At 41.3% G+C, this 22,619-nt stretch overlaps 1 protein-coding gene across 1 annotated transcript in view; it reads right to left on the bottom strand.

Annotated features, from left to right (window-relative positions):
- Positions 1–19,422, bottom strand: part of trib2 (tribbles pseudokinase 2) — a 30,863-nt gene extending 11,441 nt beyond the window's left edge. The window contains exons 1-2 of the mRNA XM_003215418.4: positions 17,339–19,422; positions 9,813–10,105 (exon numbers count right to left, since the gene is read on the bottom strand). Coding sequence (XP_003215466.1) covers positions 9,813–10,105; positions 17,339–17,647 — 602 coding nt within the window. The 5' untranslated portion in view covers positions 17,648–19,422. The remainder of the gene's footprint in view (positions 1–9,812; positions 10,106–17,338) is intronic.
- Positions 19,423–22,619: the final 3,197 nt, after the last annotated feature.

Below are 22,619 nucleotides of genomic sequence, written 5' to 3'. Positions count from 1 at the left end.
CTTTTCATTCAAAGACTGGAGATGGAAAAGACCCTAGGAAAGACAGCATTACGTATCTATCAGATCACCAGTGGAGCCCTGAATTAGTCTAATGCTTTGGAGAAGGGAGGGGAACCAAGCTTGAATCATTGCTTTTTTTCAAAAAGGGAAGCTATTCTGCCTATGAATGCTTTCCCATTACTAGTGAATGAAACCACAGAAGTGCAATCAGAGGGCAGCAAATAGCACTCAAATGGGAAATGCGTCTTTGTCCCCATAGAAACCGTCAGGGAAGCCCGGAAAAAACAAAGCCATTCTGAAAATCTTATCAATATGCCATTCATTACTTGAGTGCATTCAGACTTGGTGCTTTAGCAATGTAACAAAACCCGATCAATTAAGCCTCTTCCAGAAAGGCCTTCAATGCAAACTCCTAAGTTAGCATCTGTTTCTGGAGAATATTCAGTGTGTCCCAGACGCCCCTTGTCTGCCCCCCTCCTTCAAAATTACAGTGGTTCACATTATTCTCCCCCCCGGAAGGAATTTGGGGGTTCTGAAGAGTGTCTGACTTCGCAGGGAAACCCTATCCCACATTTACACTAACCGAGCACAATATCATTGCCTCTAATACCAGCCTCCTTTCATTTGCTGACAAAAGGCTACACTAGTGGTGTTTGTTTTGTTTGTTGTTTTTTTTGGGGGGGGGAGGAGGAGAGGAGCAGATGAATCACAGGAACATAATAACACATCTGATCTGCCAAAATGTTACCCCCTCCCAAAAGGCTTCCAATGGGACTCTTCAAGTGTGCAGAAAAAGACTCAAGTGGTCAGCAACAGAATGAGGAAGAAAAATCTCCCAGTCGTAGTTTCAAGTGTTTCTCTGCCTAAACCACTCAGTTTTCTTTCCACCCTTACTGCGATGCCCTGTGATGCGTGACTCTGTTTATTCTTCCCCTACGGAAACCAGAGTGTATTTTTCCCCACCTTCATATATGCACTTTTACACATTTTGTCCATTAACTAAAGCATGTTCATGTTCTTTTCTCAAAGATGTGTGTTTTTAATTGCGGGCATTTATGCAAATATAATTCTAAGAGGAAAAAAGGAAAACACAAGGCTCACATGGTGCATCTACACTGCAGAATTAATGCAGTTTGACATCATTTGAACTGCCACAATGTCATGGAATCATGGGGATTTTACAAGGTCTTCAGTCTTCTCTGCAAAAGAGTAGTGGTGCCTCAGCAAGCTGCAACTCTGAGGATTCCATAGCATTAAGCCATGGCAGTTGAAGTGGTTTCAAACTGCACTGATTTCACCATGTAGATGCAGCCATAGTCTCCTCCCACAGACAGGAAACCAACAGAACTGCTGGTTCATAATCTTTTGATGACAAATAGAATAAATTCATTACAAAACTGAAAAAAGCCATAATCAAAGCAAAAACCAATAATATACAGTACACTTCTTTTTCACTCAAATGAAGAAGCTGTAGTTAAAAATAATCTTGTGATGTAATATAACTCTATATGGTTTATATGGTTCTATTTTGAACCTCTCCAAGTTGAGTAAATGGGACTCAATGAGGAAGCAGAAATATGAAATTAAATCTGCACAACTGTGTTAGGAATGGATAACCTCCAGTTTTCCAGGTTTGGGATGCAGCTGCCATTAGTCCCATCTAATATGGCCAATGAGGAAATGCAGCCCAACAATATTTGGAGGACTACAATATCTGCTTTACAGATGACTGACTGCAAGACTGCAGGTACTATCATCCATTAAGATTCTCAATACTGTTGTAACTGGGAATGTAATGTTTATACACTAAGCAAGCCCTGAAATGCGATGAAGGGGTTATGCCTTGAAACATTTTCCCCATGCCTCCTCCATCCATTTCTGCCTGGTATCATCCTTTAAATGTTTTTTTTATGGTGCAACACACTGAAGCTCATATAAGAAAAAATTACTGCAGTAAAGAATGACGAGTGAATGTCTTCCTACATTAAATATGATGGAAATATCTAAAGACCACACAGAGCTTAGGAAATTTAACTTTTTGAATTGCAACTCTTGAAATCTAACGGATAGAGGATTCAGGAAGTTGCATTCCAAAAGCTTACTAATGGAGTTGCAAAATGTAGTAACAGACCCCATTTCAGGATCAAATTATTATTTCAAGGCGGTAGTCATTGGCATCACATTGTAGTTATGGGTATATTACATAACAACAACAACAGCAGCAGCAGCAACAACAACTTACAGGCGCGGGCTGGTTACAACAACAAGCCTGCGCTATCTTTCTGAGGGGACTATTACAATCTCTAAATTTCAATGCAGTCACAAACCTACCCATCAACTTTAGGAAAACCTCATTTCCTTTAGCTTTGGCTCTCTCACACTCTCTTTTTACATAACTGCTTTAAAAGACACCTGAGATAGCATACATGAGGCATTCTGCATACTTCACTTGCTCTATGCCAGTATTACGTAAAGTATTCACCTGTCCTTAGGCACTCTCCAAAGAACCAATGACCCCTAACATCTCAGCAGACAGCTTAACTGACTCTAGATGCCAATGGAGAATGGAAGCAAGTGTGTTGCTTTCCTTATATTTTATGCGTAGACAATAATTCTCAAATGCAGGGACTCACTCCCAAAGAGCAATGAACTTGAATGGAAAAGGAAGCTCTGAATAAAGAGATGGTATGTAGGCACACTTCACAATTTTTAAAAAAGTAAATCCAAAAAGCAGATTCTTTCAAGGTTTAAGAATGTGTGTTCCTGGAAGATCTCATTGAGGTACAATTCCCACCATACCTTATCTTTAGTTATGCAGGCTTAAACAGGCTTAAACAGATGAGGGTTGCATGTTGACAACCTCTAGAAGGTGATATACTACCTACATCTGATCCATGGTGATGAATCAAAGGTAAAGTAATCACTGTGTCCCTTATCTGAAATTCCCAAATCAGAAATCCAAAATTGTTCAAATTGATGGCTAAGATAGTGACACCTTTGCTTTGTGATAGGTCAATGTACAAACTTTGTTTCCTACACAAAACTAATAAACATATTGCATATAATGTTTTATCAGGCTGTGTATAAGGCATACAGGAAACATTGATTACCTATTTGGACTTGGGTCTCAACTCCAAGGTATCTTCTTACGTACATACATGGAAATACAGATATTCAAAAAGAAAAAAAACACCAAAAATACAAAACACATCTAGTTCCAAGCATTTTTGATAAAGGATACTCAACTAGTACTACACTGGACTGAATAACAATCTCACTATGAACACTGGGAGTTTCCTAACTGAGGAAATTCAATGTTCAAGGGCTAAATCAGGCATGGGCAAACTTCAATTCTCACTGGGAGTTGAAGTACAAAATACTTGGAGGGCTGAAGTTTGCCCATGCCTGGGCTACATGGATGTCACATGGGAAAACAAATGAAACTATAATTTCTTGACTTCCCATCACACTGCATCATGTTGAGAATTTATTTATTAAGCACTTCATCACTTCTCACAACCTACTGCTTTAGGTCTTTTTAATACACATCAGGCACAAACTTGAAATGGCTATTTATGAAAAATGTACCTGATTAGCTTGAGGGTCTAGTCTGACAACTCACCCAGGTGGGTGACTTTGTTTATATATTTGGCAACAATATGGTTGGCAAAGATAGCCTTATATAAAGATGCAAAAAAGAAGCCACATATGTATAATATAACAACAATTATGATGACAGCCCATAACATGACATTAAAATCCTAACGGAAATGTATTAATTGAAAATACAGCGTCAACTTTTATGTCAAATAAAGTTGAATAACCACTCTACTTCCTGACATTTGATAAATGAGATTTAAAGCCTAGGAGGACAAAAATCAGTCTTCCCACATACTGGCAAATTCAAAATTAATTACCAGACACATTTATTCCTGGGATGAAAACTGATCTCTGCTTTCACCTTTGAGAGCTAAGGAGCTACTCTATTTGACCTTGCAACTTTCCCTCTCTGTTCAGAGTTAATACAGCCTATTCATCTTCACATCTATAACCAATGTGTTTTCAGTGTCTGGTGGAGGGGAATAAGGATTCATAGTACAGCAGCAGCATAAATATCAAACTGAACAAAGAAAAGAAGCCAACACAAACACCAGTGGAGAGAAAACAAGGGAAAGAATAACATAATGGGAAAAATCATTAATAATACATTCAGCCCTCCACATTTGCATGGATCTCTCACCCAAAAATGGAAAAGTAGTGAATTAAAAAAATTGTTTTTTATGTGAAAAATCATGGATTCTCTAGGTTAGGCCTGCACAACCTGTAGCCCTCCAGATGTTTGGGCCTCCAACTCTCAGAAGCCCTAGCCTGCTTGTCCAATGGGCAGGAATCCTAGGAACCGAAGTCTAAAATACCTGGAGGGTTGCAGGTTGTGAAGGCCTGCTCTAGGTAGTGCAATCCTATGGTCATTTTCTGTATGACGTTAATCATAGAGTTACACTGGAGGACCTAGAGATTCCTAGAGCTCATGTTAATTAAATCTGTGAATAATCAAATCTGCAAACTTAAACCTGCAAATGGTACAACACCATGTACCTCCAAACAACCCACCATGGATTAGTTGGCAGCAGTGCTGGTAGCAAAGCCCACAGGGCAATTGATGGACAGAACAACATATCTATTTGTATCCTTTTCCCTTCTGTCACAGGAAAGCTGCTGCCTGAACTGGAACTGTGTAGGACACTATAATCCTAAACTCTTTTATTTTTCCAGTTGAGAAAAGAAATGCATAATGAGCAAAGGTATGTAAAGTAGTCCCTGTCTGGTGGAGTCAGGTGGCAAGGCAGAACAAGGAGACAAAGGCCAGCCTCAAACCCAAGGTGTTATAATGTGTGTAATTGGGAGAACTGTGTTCTTGGTCCCACTGAATCACAAAATTAACCAGGTGACTTTGGAGTTGCCTCTCTCTATCATTCTTTAGCCTATCCTGCCAATAAGAATGGGAGATCTTGGTACATAAACTTTAGTTCACTGAAGGAAAGGCAGTACAGTTGGCCCTTCATGGATCCTATATTTACAAATTCAACTATACATAATCTGATTTATTAAAAAAAATTCCCACAACTTTGCCATTTTGTCCAAGGGACACCATTTTATATAATGGGACTTTAGCATCTACAGATTTTGGTATCCATGGGATCCTGAAACCAAATTCCAGCAGATACCAAGGGCCATTGTATGTCACTGTAAAACATAGATAAACTCAGCAGTTTCAAGATGACTCCCTCTTTTGACATGAATGTACAGTACAGTTTATATTCTTTCCCCCTTTAAAACAGTTGCATGCAGGTAGCTGAACTCTAAGTACATGCTGCTCATTTTACAACTGGGGTGTGCCAGATACAGTTTAAAAAACACAAAAACTTTTGTTCTGATTTTTGGAAAGCTTCAGAAGACATATATAACAGAATCCCAGATACCTAGTTGGACTGAGAAACCCACTATCAACATCCAAAATACTTCTCCAAATTGCTGGATGCTGACAGTGAATTATTCCTAGGTACTCAGACAACCAGGCACCAGGGATTCCATTTTAGTGGTCTGCAGAGACCTCCCAAAATCAGAAGAAGGGTTTTCACACTTTTCTGATTGCATCTAGCATCCTAATTGTGAAAGACGTTACTTGGTGTTACAGCTCAACTTTAAGTGGCAATCCTAATTTGAATTAAAATATATTCTGTCAAGCATAAGCCTGGCACCTCAGTAGTGAGTACTACTATCAGAGGTTGATATCTACTACTAATTCTGTGCAACCCTCCAGACAGGATAACTCACATCTAACAGAGAATCAAGGAACAGGATGTATGTTAAGACACAAACTTCTTGGGTGGGCTTTGCCCAAGAACTGCCAGACTCAGTTCCTTAAATGTATAAATAGAAATAGCAGCACGCTACTCTGCAGGTTTGCTGAGAGGATAAGTTATACAAAAATAAGGGATTTGTGATAGACATTATTTGAAAAATAACTACAGTACTACCGTATCACTACTTAATTTTATTTTTATTTTTTTCAAAACTAAGACTCAAGTGTCAGAATAACCTATTAGTGTGATTCAGAAACCATGAAGGAGGACAAATTAATAAATAAACATCAACTCTGGAACAAAAAATATCAGTGTCTCAATTTAGGGGATATTTTAAGATATTCTCACAAATCACACATTCTTCATGCTGATATTTCTAAGGACTATGATAAATCACTCTGAATATGCAAGTGAATGAAAAACCAAAAGCAACTGACAGCTATGACAAATCTACCACTTAGTAACCACTAAGGAATGCAACAGCTTGTATCTCTTCTCAGATTTTATGGGTCAAGGTGGTTTTCATTCAATTTTCTAGAAAACTAAACTCTAGAACAGTCTAAAAATTACTGAAGTTATTTTCCAAAAGAATGTAATGCAACATGCTGCGGGCTGTACAAGTTCTATTAGCTGAGATTTAAGCTAAATCTCTGTGGTCAACAGAGATATAGGAGCTACCCTCTGGTAGTCAAATAATTACTCATAGACCAGGAAGGCATTGCAAATGGCATATCCTCATCCCCCAATATCTTTTCTGAGGGTCCAGAATCCATTCAAAATAGGGTGGGATACAAATAAAGTTTATTATTATTATTATTATTATTATTAGAGCTGGAAGGAATGTCACATGATTTTTGTGCCTAGATATGATTGTATCATGTGGAAAGAACATCTACACTAAGACTTGCAGTTGTTGTGTGTCTTCCAAGTGGTTTCCAACTTATGGCCACCCTAAGGTGAACCTTCATAGGATTTAATGGGGCTCAGTGCGTGTTGCCCAGAGGGTCTCCATGGTCAAGCAAGGATTTGAATCTTGGTATCCAGAGATTAAACCACTATACCACACTCATTGTTTTATTATAAGTAGGGATGTGTTAATTGGTCAGACATTGAGACATTTGTTGTCACAGAGATTTTGGTTCTTATTCAACTCCAAGACACCAGCTGGGACTAGATATATAGAAATCCATGTGCAGGCCCCAGAAGATATAGTGTATCTGGACACCAGAAATTTGCCTTTTGATGTAGTGTCCCAATACTTTAGTGATGCAAAATATAATGGCATGCCGTACTCAACTCCTGCTTAGAGATAACTTTCTCATATAAAATAAGTGTCAACCAACACCTACAGTGCAGAACACACACACACACACACATGGATGGGGGATCTTTGTAACAAGACTGATTAACAAGCAAGAACTTTTAAGCATCAAATATTATGACAGCTAATATTTGAATATAATTGAAGATTTAAAACACTCTTCAAACATTAATAATTTGGTGGCAGGAAAATTACTTGCCATAGAAGAAGAAGAAACTGACTCAAAACAAACTCAAAATAATGTTTAAAATCTAACTCTTTAATATAAAAACTCATTTAATTATAAGTTATTTCACTAGACCTTTGACTTAATCCCTAGTCAACAGACTTGTAGATTATGTGGGATCCATATTTTTGCATCAACCTAAAATGATGGTTTCCACTATGAACCAGCATGGTCACAACACACTCCACCCAAGCGATCCAGGTGCCAAAAGTTCCATAAATAGGCCTACAAATATAGACATAGCTATGACACATCAAGACAGCTTATCCAAAATAACAACAGAAGAAAATGATAACTACTAGCATGTGTTTTGTCTAAAAATCATATGCACCACCAGATGTAAATGGACATCTTTAACTTTGCATCCAGTTCATTCAAGCTTCTTCTTCCATCATTAATAACCAAAGGATATTGAGAGTTATTGTCCAAAAGTAACCCCTCCTAGTTCTACTAATACACAAGGCCCAAACACCAGTAAAGATGTCTCAAGTTGAGGAACAGATTCTGAATCACTACAGATCACAATTCATACACCAATGCAAGGCAAGTCCACATGTATTTTGTAGACTCACTGTGTGCCAGTACATGGCATCACAAACAAGGCCATGCATAGCTGAAAAGCCTGAGCACAGCATACAAACAAGATACATGCTAAATAGCATAACAGCTCAGCATTCTGTTCCTAAGCCACACAACCAATAGAAATGAGGGAACATCCGTGTAGACAAAGCACTGTCATCAACAGGAAACAAAGAGAATACTAGAGCTCTAGGGGGTAGAAAGAAAATTAGTGATGTGGAACAAGTGTGGAAGTACACAAAATGCCAATCAGAAAGGGAAGTGCGGTCTCTCTCTCTCTCTCTCTCCCTCCCTCTCTCTCGCTCTCTCTCACACACACACACTCATAGGAAAGAAATACAAAGGCTTCCTTTCCTTCTGAGTATTTAATTAAAGGCTTCTGAATACCATCAACTACCAAGAAACGCAACACCATGATTTTAACAATGTGGTAGACAGTCCTGCAGAAACAGAGCACATCAACAGGTCAGTATAATTCAATGCTGTGTCTGCAATCATTAGATAAATAAATATCACACATGATATAAATGTTCTAGGGAACTGATAAGTAGAAACTGAATTTTCATATCCTAAATCCCAAAACACAGAGATGGGTAGATAATATTCTTTCATGCTTGATTACTTGTGCTATAAAAATAAAAAAGAAATCTGAAAATAGCAAACAGCCAAAATTACACATGTTGTTTTGTTGGACATCATAGAAATAAGCCATGTCCTCCCCCATCTCCTGCTGTTTCTCTACCTACACAGATATTCTTAGCAGCACTTAGGAAACCAGCTTAACAAGTGTCAATTCATTACATTAAAGAAGTACAAAAATCTCTTCCAGTCCAGTTCACTGTTGTGCAAATGTACATATGTATACGTTTTGAGGGTGCAGCCATTAATATCTCAAGGACCAAAGGTTCTTCATTCCTATGCAAGAGGAATTGTGCAAGTGAGTGGATTGTAGTTTCTACAACTCCCAGTAAGCTTACTGATTCCCTGAATTGCAAAGTGTTCTTTTAACTTTGGAATGTATTATTGTTTTCAATAACCAAGGATAGAATCTTAGTGACCCATTTAATACAAGATTTCTGTAAATAATAAAGAGGGTTGAAGGATGACCCCAGATAAATTTTGGATAGGGAGTTTTGAGGTCATTGATCCAGTGGTAATTAGTTAATACAGAACAATGTGATACACCCTTCCTATGAACCTAACCAGAGGAGTGGACAAGGAAAGCCTCTATGTGTGTGTTCCAATTTCAACTCTTAATGACCAATGTAACAAATCCATTAACTGATTGAGAAATGTTTTTTATTTTTCTATATCCTATCTCACTTCTCTCCTGGAACTTAAACTCATATAGGTGAGTTTCCACAATGATACCAATCACATCCAGACCTACAATACATACTCAAGTAGAAGTCCATCTTGTATACAATTTGAGGGAGTTTTTATAGAATTTGATATGGCCCTTGGGAGTCATTCCTCAGAGAGGAGAAAGCGTCAGTGCTGCCTTAAGAGCACCAACAGCCCTTGTCCAGTGCCATTTACAAGGTCTTTAGCTTTCTCTACCAAAGAGTGCCTCTGCTTTGCCAAACTATAACTCCCATGATTTCATACCACTGAACCTTAGCATGTGATGCCAAACTGCATTAATTCCGCAATGCAGGTGCATCCTTAGATGAACTACACATCTTATGCAATCTCCATTAAAATGTGTGTATTTCTGCCATTTCCATATAGCATGGACAGAATTAACGATAAGAAAACAACCCATTCAAAGTGACATTCACAATGCATTCATAAGTGGGGAGGGGGGAGAGAGTTGCCTTACCTTTCTTCATCCTTGAAAATGAATTTCCGCAGCTTGAGATCCCGCAGTACCAGTCCACCGTCGTGACAATGCGCTACAGCAGATGCTATCTGGTAGAAGAGTTTGGCTGCCTCCTCCTCCTTTAGCTTCTTGCAGGTACGAACAAAGGAATGCATATCCCCATAGCTCCTCTCAAAAAACACATAGGCTTTTGTCTCTCCAAGAATGATTTCAGTGATTTGGTTGATGTTGTCTTGAGGAGGCAGGCAAAAACATGGCGCAAGTAATTCTTGGTAGCAGCCAATATCAAACACCTAGAAACGCAGTTGGCAATAAAAGAAAGGATTAGAAAATTAGAGAGAAACATGTTGTAGCTGACAGGCATTTCGAGAACAAATGAAGCCTATCAAATAGAAAACACACACACTATAAGAGGCACCACTTCCTTACGAAGCCTGGAATTACTTTCATCCTTATAAAACCTATTCTTCATAAAGGATAGGTAAAATGCTGGGGGAAGGAGAGGGGATGCACCGATTTCCTGTCACTATATAATTTAAAAACAAACAACTCTGTCTAGAAGTAAACATACTAGAAATCTCTGACAGCCTACTACTGTAATTGAATTTCAGGACTGAAACTTGATGGTCTGTGTTGTCACACTAAAAGGGCACTGTTAACCTTTTAAACCTTGAGGGTCTCCATTAAAAAAGGACCCTATCATCTTGTAAACATATTGCATACAAGCCAAATGGGACCAGTATCTAAGCCGGCAACTACTTATCTTTTATACGCCCTGCCTTTATTCTCTGGCAGTGAAAAGAGTCAGAGTAGCCAATTTCACTTTCAGATTGTCAGAGAAAACAAATCAAAGGCCACAGGTCACCAAATAACACACTGAATCACTCGTATGTAAACCAGAGACTCAGGCAAAGGGGCTTTTGAACCCCACTCTTCTCAATGGGCTTCAACAAAGAGAAGCTTCTGGTGCACCCCAACCATGAGCAATGCAATTTCAGTTGGAGAGAGAGGTGCATTATTTTTCTCCTAATATGTCATAGCCTAATTTCTCATTGTTTCCATTGGTTAAAACTACTACTTTCCTTCCTGGACACTCTCCAGCAACTGCCATCTAATGGCTCCTCAACTGGCATTGGTCCATGAATCCTACCATTGGCCTGTGGATCCCAAAGGCTTTTGTCACTCCCTCTTGGAGTGCTCCCACTCAAACTGGTGGGATCCATGGACCAGTACTAGTTGAGGAGCCATTAGCTGCCGAGAGACAAAAATATTCTCCTTCTGCACCTCAGCTGATCAATGCAGCTTCTAGTTGACTCGTCTAGCATATAAGCAGCTTGAGAAAACATTTGCCAAGTCCTCTCTTGCTTTTCACACGAAGAAACAGATAGAGAGGGCTTTGCTCACATTCCAGATCAAGAGTATGCTATACACAATGATGGACAAGTGTAGTATAGTGGTTTGAGCATTGGACTAAACTCTGAACACCAAGGTTTGACCCAAGTTCAGCCATAGAAACCCACTGGTTGACCTTGGGCAAGTCACAGCCTCAGAGGAAGGCAACAGCAGACCCTACCAAACAAATCTGGCCATAAAACCCCATGAAAGGTTTTCCATAAGTCAGAAAAGACTAGAAGATACACACCACTGACAACAGGAGCAGGAGAGAGTGTGGATGTGCCAAATTGAAAAGCTTCTTGCTAGTGAATGTTCACACAGAGAAAAAAAGCTGGAGCGGCTTCGTGGACTATCTTCTGGAGCATGGATGTTGCAGAGCAAATGAGAACTCTGTGGTTAGACCAAACATTTCCCTTTTAAATAACATACGAAAATCTTCAATTGGAGTATACCTTTGTGATCAATCATTTAAAAAATAATTCCAGAAACAAAGAAATGCTTCTCACAGTAACAGCCATGTCATCTTGTGATCTTGTGAATGAATGGTAAAAAGGCATAACGCATGACGGGAAACTCCAGCATAAAAATGCTACACTAATCCAGTGATTATGAATGAATCAGTGCTTGAGACATTTGGAAAGCACACAGAGATCCGAGGCAACAGGAAGATTTCATTGAGAATAATGGTTGCAGTGCAATAAGAAGACATATCAAGTAACAAAGGTTTTCATTCTTGGTATATGCGTAAGATTCTCCTGATGCCTCTGTCTCTCAACAATGAAGGTCAGAAAGTTACAAAAACATATTATTCAAGAACACGGGCTAACATTGTTGCACAACACAAGAATAGATGGGGCTAACTACTTATCATTATCATTTTAGAAAATAGGCACCAATCTGTACTGTCTTCAGGATAAAAAGCCTACTTTATATGTGAGGGGGGAGTGGCAATTCTAGCCTTCCAATGGTTGTTTGTCTGCAACTCCCATCACTCCTAGTCAGTACTATCTATGGAGAGGAATGCTGGGAATTGTAGTCCAACAAAATGGATGGCCACTGTTGCCTACTCTACTTTAAAGCTATTATCTGGTGCCATTTTCAGAAACAGGACAGCACTTTCCTTAAAAGACTTACAACCCAGTCCTATCCATGTAAAGTATATTCAGAAGTATCTAATTCAGTGGCTCCCACTCCAAGATAAAACTGCAACCTTTGTTAAATCAGCTTGATTGAAATCAAGGAAGTTTCTAGCAACGCAAACTTAAATATTCCATGAATCTCTCCCTCACATTTGTATTCCCCCCCCCCACACACACACACACAAAAAGGTGGGATAATTTTCGCTGAGTTCAACTTTTGCTATATGAAAAGGGGAAACAGTGGCCTTTGATTTTGCCAAAACGCAGAGCCTGATCCAAGGGCAACTCAACCTATTCTATATCAGCATTACAAATGTTTTTAAGCTCTGAAAATAGCCCCCCCTCCCATTTTTGGTATTCCCCTCACCTTTACAAGCTTCCTTGGGACATTTAATTATCTCCCAAGTATTTTAAAACATGTAATCCTTCCGCAAGTGGTATTTCACATCTGACAACCATTTCAAAAAATGTCATTTTGGATTGACTTCACGAGGGCTTATCTTTGTTGAACTGCTGTTCTTTCATGCAAAATCAGATCATGTGACTTTTTTTTAAAGGTAGGAAAATGTATGAATTCCCAGCAATACAAAGTAATCAGCAACTGGGATTCTAGTAGGATATAATGCACACCAAATCAGGACTCATTGGCATGCCTTTGTTATCTCGTCCTCATGCTTTGTTGGAAATGGGGAGGGGGGGGGGGTTGCCAGGAAAAGTCACAAGCCCATTTTTAGTAAGACAAGAGACAGCCGAAATGTTTACTACCACTATACAGAGGGAGTACGTTGATTTAGGAGATTCTGAAACAGCAGAGAAAACCCCAAATAAACAATTTAATGACTTGCAATGAGCAAGTGAAGTCACTTAAGTATTTTCTATGAAGGTGTTCATCTGACCATTATGAAGAATGTTCAAAGGCATCCTGAAATCTTAAAACACTCTTAAAATACCTTGAATAAGGCGAAAAGAGACTGCAGTATCATGACAATGGAGCAAGATGCTAACTCTTAGAGGAGCAACTATGATTCTGAGAGAAGGGCTGAAGGCAAACTACAATTAAAAAAACAAAATAACCACTACTTTTGGTTGGCTTTTGTTTTATTTTGCCTGCATCCTTTCATGTCAATCTCCTCCTTTGGCATTTGACTACACTTCCTCACAGCAGGAGGCTACGAATACACTGATTTGCATCTATTTAGACAAACTAAGGTATGCATTTAAAATAACATGCATCATTACTCCAATTTCCAGCACCTTGCAGCCAGCTTGTCAAGGTCAGAGACTCTCTTTGGCATAATCAGGCATAAACTGCAGAGGACTAAATCTTCATTACAGTCCCAGAGTTCACGGCCCACAAATGACCAGGGAAATTCACTCTGCCCTGAAACAAGAGCCTTAAAGGTAACTGGGGAGTGTAATTCTCTCTCATATATACATATAAATATATGAATCTAAATAAAAACATCCCCTTGTCAGGACTGTATCCAGCCCCTTGAGTTACTATTTTAAAAGGGTGACTGCATTTACTTTTCATTCCATGTCAATTCAACCCCAAGATTATTGTTTTATTAGGGAGGGAAGAGGAATTCGGGGGTATTTGTATTTATATATTTTAGAACAATGTCTAGACGGCGGGGAGCATGGCAACCTCCCCCCCACTCCTTCCCGCCACTGTTTCCAAGAGCTCAAACAAATGGAAATCCAAGCCTGGCGCACAAGGCAGACTGGAAGAGTCACCACAGCACTTTAGGAACAAAGGAAATAGTGTCGCCTGTGAGCGAATGGGAGCATGTGGGTTTCCTCCCCCCCCCCCCCCCCCCAGTTCACAATGGAGGAAAAGCCGGAGGCTGGGAAGGTAGTGGATGTTTTCAAACAGCTTCCTCAGAAACATTTTTTTAATGTTAATTCTGAAAGGATGTTTTTAAGTGCTTGCTGGAGGGAAAGGGGGGAATTGTTTGCAAACAACCTCTACCAGCCTAAGAGGGCTATTTTACTGAAGGGCATTGAAGACCGAAACCACTTTGCAGCTCAGTCCCAAGTTATGTTGTGAGCATGTTGTGTTGATTGTTGTCCCAGGCCACTCCATGAGTTTCTGCCCAAGGGTTGCTGCCTCAGATGGACAAAGCAGCTCATTAGGACAAGTCTAGGGTGACCCAAGACTCCACCACACCAGGCCAGATCCTGAAAATTTAGCAAGGAATCCTCACTTGGAACACTGATGGGGGGAAATCGTGGAGATAGAGGAAGGAAATGAAAATATGTTTGTGGAGCTAGCGAGCCGTTCATCACAACCTTCCTTTTTGCTTTGGCTCTGGGCCACCGTGTGATAACGCGGCCATTGTCTGAAAAGTTGCTGTTGCATTCTGCAGGGTTTGCTTTCACTGAATTGTCCCCATGCAACGGTGACCATTGTCTGAAAAGTTGCTGTTGTGTTCTGTAAGGTTGGAGGCTGCTTCCATTAAACCACCCCCACATAATGTGGCCATTGTTTATAAACTTGCGGTTGTATTTTGCACAGTTTGCTTTTATTGAATCTCCCCTAGTGCCTAAACCAACTGGGAGCTTCTGGCTCAGTGATTCCCGGTGACTCCAAAAGAAGCCAGACAGACAAAACAAAAAACCCGGCTCTCTATGGGTGCATCTACACTGTTAGAATGAATACTCCCTTTTGACTGCCATGGGTCAATGCTGGGAGTTGCTGTTTGGTGAGGCCCCCAGCCCTTTTGGGCAGGGAATGCTACAAACCTTGTAAAACTACAACTCCCAGGATTCCACAGCCTTGAGCCATGGCAATTAAAGTGGCGCCTAGTTGTGCTAAAGTGTCTCTGTGAATCTCATAGGGTTTTCCAAAGCAAGAAACACTCAAAGACAATTCATTCTACATGCACCCTAAAAGTGAAAAACTGAAAGCCTTTCCACACAGTCCTATATCCCAGAATATCAAGACAGAAAATCTCACAATATCTCCTTTGAACTGGGTTATCTGAGTCCACACTGCTATATATTCCAGTTCAAAACACATAATGTGTGATTTTATTCAGCTGTGTGGAGGGGGCCAGAAAGTGTATCTATCCAGAAACCTGCTTTTAACTGCCATGGCTGAATGCTATGGAATCCTGGAAGTTATAGTTCGATGTGGCACCAGCCTTCTTTGCAACGAGAAGGCTAAAAACCTTGCAAAACTTCCAGGAATCCAAAGCAGTGAATCATGGCAGCTAGAAAGGAGTCAAACTGTTCATTTTGTATCAAAACGTCCCTCCTCTATTTGACTCCATCACTCCATGCATCTAAGGTTTCCCAAGACAAGGAGTCCTCGGGCCCTTTCTACACTGCCATACAATCCAGATTATCAAGGTAGATAACCCACATTATCTGCTTTGAACTGGGTTATATGGCTATGTGGGCTCAGATAACCTAGTTCAAAGCAAATATTGTGGATTACCTACCTTGATAATCTGGGTTATATGGCAGTGTTGAAAGACCCTGAGTCCACACTGCCATATAATCCAGTTCAATGTGGATTTTATAAAGCTGTGTGGAAGGTGCCTCAGGGCACTTCAAGACAGGCCCTATATCCCAAGACCTGATCCCAGGTTGTCTGTTTATTCCAGATTATCTGGCAGTGTGGACTCATATAATCCAGTTTAAAGCAGAAAATCTGAGATCAGATCCCGGGATATAGGGCCTTTTTGGAAGGGCCCTGAGGCACCTTCCACACAGCTGTATAAAATCCACATTGAACTGGATTATATGGCAGTGTGGACTCAGATAACCCAGTTCAAAACAGATATTGTATCTTATCTGCCTTGATATTCTGGGTTATATGGCTGTGTGGAAGGGCCCTCAGATACATTGTTTCCAGTGTAAGCAAAGGACAACACATCTCCACTGCAAAATGAATATAACCCCATAACTTTTAATGGCCATGGCTCAATATTATGGAATCCCATGGCCGCTTCCACACAGCTGAATAAACTCCCATATTCTCTGATTTGAACTGGAATATATGGCAGTGTGGACTCAGGGCAGAAAATCCCACAATATCTGCTTTGAACTGGGATATCTCGAGTCCGTATTGCCATATACAGTAGAGTCTCGCTTATCCAACACTTGCTTATCCAACATTCTAGATTATCCAACACATTTTGTAGTCAATGTTTTCAATATATCATGATATTTTGGTGATAAATTCGTAAATACAGTAATTGCAACATAACATTACTATGTATTAAACTACTTTTTCTGTCAAATGTGTTGTATAACATGATGTTTTGGTGCTTAATTTGTAAAATCATAACCTAATTTGATGTTTAATAGGTTTTTCCTTAATCCCTCCTCATTATCCAACATATTAGCTTATCCAATGTTCTGCCAGCCCGTTTATGTTGGATAAGTGAGACTACTGTATTACAGTTCAAAGCAGATAATGTGGGATTTTATTCAGCTGTGTGGAAGAGGCCCCAGATATGTCTGATATGTGTATCTGTAGGCATTGAACAAGTGCCTGTGTAAGATGCCTTGAGTCCCCTCTGGGGTGGAGAAAGGCGGGGTACAAATGGGGCAAATAAATATCCCAGTTGAAAACAGATATTGTGGGATTTTCTGCCTTGATATTTTGGTTTTTATGTCTGTGTGGAAGGGCCCTGAGAGAGTGTGACTCGCCCAAAGTTACCCAATGTGTATGGAAGGGCCCCAAGGCAGTTTAAGTGCATCATCTCTTCAGTGTCATCTCATAGAGGTTTCCCTACGGCAAGTAACTCAAGCTGCATCCATTCCACAGTGTGAATGCAACCCAGGGCCCTTCCACACAGCCATAGAACCCACAACATCAAGGCGGAAAATCCCACAATATGTGCTTTGAACTGGGTTATCTGAGTCCACACTGCCATATATTCCAGTTCAAAGCAGATAATGTGGGATTTTATTCAGCTGTATGGAAGGACCCCAAGGTAGAAAAGGGAGAGGAAGGAAGGGGGGAAAGGAGTTGGTTACCTTGCAGACGAGCTCCTCCTGGCTGTGCAGATGTACGGCTCGGAAGCTGTGGTCTCCTTCCAGCGGCTCCAGCAGCAAGTATTTCCCGAGGCAAGAAACGCAATGCGACAAGCTGGGAGTCTCTGGCGGGCTGGGCGAGCCGAGGTTGGGGCTGAAGCTGGGGCTGGGCTCGGCGGCGGCGTTGGAAGGAGGCGGCCTGGCGGACGAGGCGGCGGAGGCGGCGAGCTGCTCCTCGAAGTCCTGCGTCTTGCTCCGCGGGGGCCTCCCATAGCGCGCGATGGGGATCGGCGGCGAGCGTTGTATGTTCATGGGGAAGGCGCGGGAGAGCGAGCGGCGAGCCCTCCCTCCGGGGAAGCCCCACGCGCGCAAGCACCCTCGGCGGGCCGGGATCTCCCTTCACGATCCCCTGCTCCCGCCTTCCTTCCTTGGGAGGCTGGGGATCCCCTGGAGTTGGTGCAAAACAAAACACTCCTCGCGCGCCCCGGCAGAAACGTCACAACCTTCTCTGGACTGCAAATAATAATAATAATTTGGGGTGGAAAAAGCTGTATCAAGTTGCTCAGTCCTTGCTTCCTGGGCGCAAAGTCCTCACGCGATTGCAAAGCACTCCTTGCTTAGTTTGATTTCCCTTATTATTATAATATTAATTATTAATATTATTAATAAATTAGTAATTAAGAATAATTAAAAAATACTATGCAAAGTCCTCAGGCGATTGCAAAGCATCCACTGCTTCCTTGGACTCGAATAATAATTGAAAATAGTATTGGGTGCAAAGTCTTCCTGAGATTGCAAAGCACCCACTGCTTCCTTGGATTCTCTGTACTGTTATAATGATTATTATTATTAAAAATATTGTTCCTCTCCGTCTTGGGTAGCTTCCCTCTTTCCTGAAGTCTTCACATTCACTGCTTCGTTTGGATTCTTGGTGCAATAATAGCGCCTAACAAAAAGGCTGAGAGTATTCGGTTGCTCTTTGCCTGAGCTGATCCAGATCTCTCCTCTTCCAAAAGCGTCACACAAAACATTCAGTTGTTTCTTCTCTGTGTATATATATACATATATATGATTATAAAATACGATTTGGTTGCTCTTTGCAATGCAAAGTCTTCCCACGATTGCAAAGCATCCGCTTGCTTCTTTTTGTCCTGTGCAGAATAGGAATAATAATACAAAAACAATCGTATGAAGTTGCTCTCCCAAGTCTTCCTTGATCACGCCTCTCTCAAAAGCACTCACTGTTTCTTTACCCAGCAGGCAGGATTTCCCGTTCTTTACTTTAGAAACCGAGATGCAATTGCGATGATGATGATGCTGCTGGCTCTTTCTACCTTCCTTTTAACTGTAGATGGCGTCTGGTGCTTTTTGTCCCCTTCTCTCTCTCTCTCCAGAAACGAGGGAGCATTTAACTTTCAGAATGAAGCTCCGGCAAGGGGAGGAAAAAAAGCTCTCGGTTCCTTGTCCCCTTCAGTGGGAATCTCCCCTCTATTTGGTCATTGATCTTTGATGTTATTTCCCCCTCCTCTTCCTTTGATAACCTGGGACTCCGCTGGAGGCAAAGAAAGAAAGGTGCACAAAGATCCACCACGCGCTGCAAAAACAAAAACCCTGAGGGTATTTGTCTCCCTTTTCCCCTTGGATCAGAATAATAATAAAAAAATAAGTGCAACCAAGGATAAAACGCTCCTTCAGCTATCCATAAAGCAATAATAGTAATAATCAGCACCCAAACGATGATGATGGAAGGGGATCCCCTTTCTCTTTCTTTCCTTGGGATGCAAAGAAAGGACGATACAAGCTGTTTTGATCATGCATGAATATATATTCTGGATGTCTTGCAGGCGTCGGTTTTGGAGGTAGACGGAGCTGGGGAGGAGAGGAAGGAAGGAAGGGATGGCCGAGCCCACCCCTTTTCAGCAAGGCATCCTCTTCCCCCAGCACGGCGGGTATTAATAGCGGCTTACGTGGCCGGGATCCTCTCGCTTCCCTTTGCAACGCGGCAGTGGCGGCGGCGGCTGCAGGAGCTCTGCATTGGCGGCGCGAGCCCCGAACACATACAAAGCCCGCCTGCCCGCGCGCCGCCCGACTGCGCTGGCAGAGAGAGTCCCCGCGCGAGGCCCGCCCGCCGCGAAACCCATTGGGCCGTAGCTGCGTCAATCACGCTCCCAGCCATCCAATCTCGACCCCTCTAGGCCTCACTCGCCCCGCCCCTGTTTTTTTTCTCTTTCTCATTCAATGAGGTGGTTGCGGGGCAAAGAAGGAAAATATCCTTCCGCAGAGCGAGGCTCGAGGAAATTGGGGCTTTGTGTGGAAGCTGGCTCGGCCTCTCTAGGATATGCGCGCTCTCCTTCTCACGCACACACAAACACACACTTACACGGGGTGCTTTGAATGCCTTTTCCTGCTTCTTGGCAGGAGGTTGGGCAGGATGGCCCACAAGGTCTCTTCCAACTCTATGATTCTATGTTTCAGGATACAATATTACACAACAGTTCACATTGCACATTCATCTCTCTGTAAGAGAGTGAGCTTTGCCTACATCTTTGCACACCAGCCTTTTGCCTGCTCATGGATTCAAATACTTTCAGTAACGTAAGAATTCATTAAGTTTTGACACTGCTTCAACTGCCATGGCTCAAAGCTATGGAATTGGGTGATCTGTAGATTTACAAGGTCTTGCAGTGGTTCTCAACTTGTGGATCCCCGGGTGTTTTGACCTACAACTCACAGTTTACCAGCTGTTTGTATTTCTGGACAGAACAAGACCCTCCGTATTCAACTTGCACGCAGAACACATCATGCGACATGCGGGGCTTGATGAATCCGAGGCAGGAGTTAAAATTGCTGGAAGAAACGTTAACAACCTTAGGTATGCAGATGATACTACTCTGATGGCCGAAAGCGAGGAGGAGCTGAGGAGCCTTATCACCAAGGTGAAAGAAGAAAGTGCAAAACCTGGGTTGCGGTTAAACATCAAGAAAACCAAGATTATAGCAACCAGACTGATTGATAACTGGCAAACAGAAGAAGAAAACATGGAGGCAGTGACAGACTTTATATTTCTAGGCATGAAGATCACTGCAGACCAGACTGCAGCCAGGAAATCAGAAGACGTTTACTTCTTGGGAGGAGAGCAATGGCCAACCTTGACAAAATAGTGAAGAGTAGAGACATCACACTGGCAATAAAAGTCTACTTAATTAAAGCAATGGTATTCTCCGTAGTAACCTATGGATGTGAGAGCTGGACCATAAGCAAGGCTGAGTGAAAGAAGATAGACGCTTTTGAACTTTGGTGCTGGAGGAAAATCCTGAGAGTGCCTTGGACCGCAAGAAGATCCAACCAGTCCATCATTCAGGAAATAATGCCTGGCTGCTCACTGGAGGGAAGGATATTAGAGGCAAAGTTGAAGTATTTTGGCCACATCATGAGGAGACAGAAAAGCTTGGAAAAGATCACGATGCTGGGGAAAATGGAAGGAAAAGGAAGAGAGGCCGACCAAGGGCAAGATGGATGGACGGTATCCTTGAAGTGACTGGCTTTACTTTGAAGGAACTAGGGGCGGCGACGGCCGACAGGGAGCTCTGGCGTGGACTGGTCCATGAGGTCAGAAAAAGTCAGAAGCAACTGAACGAATAAAAAACAAAAAAATCTTATGTTAAGATGGAGTAGCTCGGTCATAGGAAATTTTTACATGGAACACTTTGTAAAACAAGCCCTGGAAAAAGCACCAAAAAACCCACTATATGGCTGACATATGTGGATGAAGAAAAACTAAACAAGTTCCTGGACAACCTCTGCGTCCACCCAAACATCCAATTCGCCATGGAGAAAGAAAACGAAGGAAAAGTGCTGTTTCTAAATGTCCTAGTCATCCGCAAACCCAATCAACAATTGGGCAACATGGTTTACAGAAAACCTACATTATGCATATACCTGCATAAAAACTCCATCACCCAAGTAAAAAAAGAAATTCAGTTTCTCTTTGTTGATCTGTAATTTTTTTGTAGTTTCTGTTTTCCTGCCCTCCTTCTTTATTTGGTCCTTAAAGTATAACGTTTTATAGAATGTATCGAATTGGTTTATTATTTCTTGGTCTTTTGAGCAAGATTTTCCCTCTGAACAAATTTTCGTCACATATTGTGATTGTTTTTTCTTTCTAATTTTCCTGACCAGCCATTTTCTTTCTTTATTTTTTTTACAAATTCTGATTTCAACAGATTGTCATTCAATCTCCACTGAATATTTTTGAGTGCTCTCTTTCTCACACACAACACAATCTTGCATGTGTTTTACATGTCTCTACTTACCAGCCTTTTATTTAACCATGAATTACAATGAGGGTGCCTATGCACTGGCAAATTAATGCAGTTTGACACCACTTCCACTTTCGTGGCTCTGTGCTATAGAATGCTGGGATTTGTAGTTTGGCAAGGCACACCCATTCTTTGGCGGGGAGGGCAAAGAGTATTCAGAGGTGATTTTGCCACTTCCTCTGAAACTGAGCCTACAATATTAGTGCATACAAGTTACAAACAAGATCAGTTCTGTAGGTTTGCTCTTAAGTTGCATTTGTATGTAAGTTGGAACAGATACATTTCTTAAGTGTAACTCCACCCATGTATATGTGTGTGTGTGCATTTTTGTTTTTCCCCAGACTCCCCCCGCCCCTACACACACACACACACATCTGGGGCGGGGGGAGGGCATATTTCTCTTTTTTCCTGTCTTTCTGTCTTTTTTTTCTTTCTCTTGGTAGGGATGCAGGTTATCGATATTATTCTGGTTTTGATTTTATATTTATGGAAAAAATCTTCAATAAAACTTATTAAAAATTAAAACATAAAAAGAAGAGAAGGAGAAAGGGGAAGATGTGAACAAAAGCAAACTGTATGTCTTTATTGCAAGAGAAGGTTTCTCTTATGAATGCGGACATGCCACCTCTTCGCTACAAGTCATAATTTTTCGCCTCCTACCAAATTAGTGGGATATTTGAATGTCGAGGCTGATGATCAGAAAATTAGTGTTACATTCCATTCTGTGTATAGATTAGCAAGTGGCCCCTTGTTTGTGGGGGGTGCAGGCAATTGCCCAGCATACCCATGTGTTAATATGTCACTGGCACTAGTCATGTCTGACCCTGCTTAGATTCCAAGATCAGACATGATCTTTAGGGAACATAGACATAGTTTCATCTTACCTAGCCCCAGAAGTGGGTAGAAAGCCCTCTCTGCAGCCCAGCACACAATAATAAAATAATCATCCCAGGGAAGGAAAAAAA

This window comes from Anolis carolinensis, chromosome 1, assembly GCF_035594765.1.
Source record: "Anolis carolinensis isolate JA03-04 chromosome 1, rAnoCar3.1.pri, whole genome shotgun sequence".
NCBI classification, from domain to species: Eukaryota; Metazoa; Chordata; class Lepidosauria; order Squamata; family Dactyloidae; genus Anolis; species Anolis carolinensis.
Note: the sequence above shows the minus strand (reverse complement) of the source record. Positions and strands in the feature narration are given on the sequence as shown.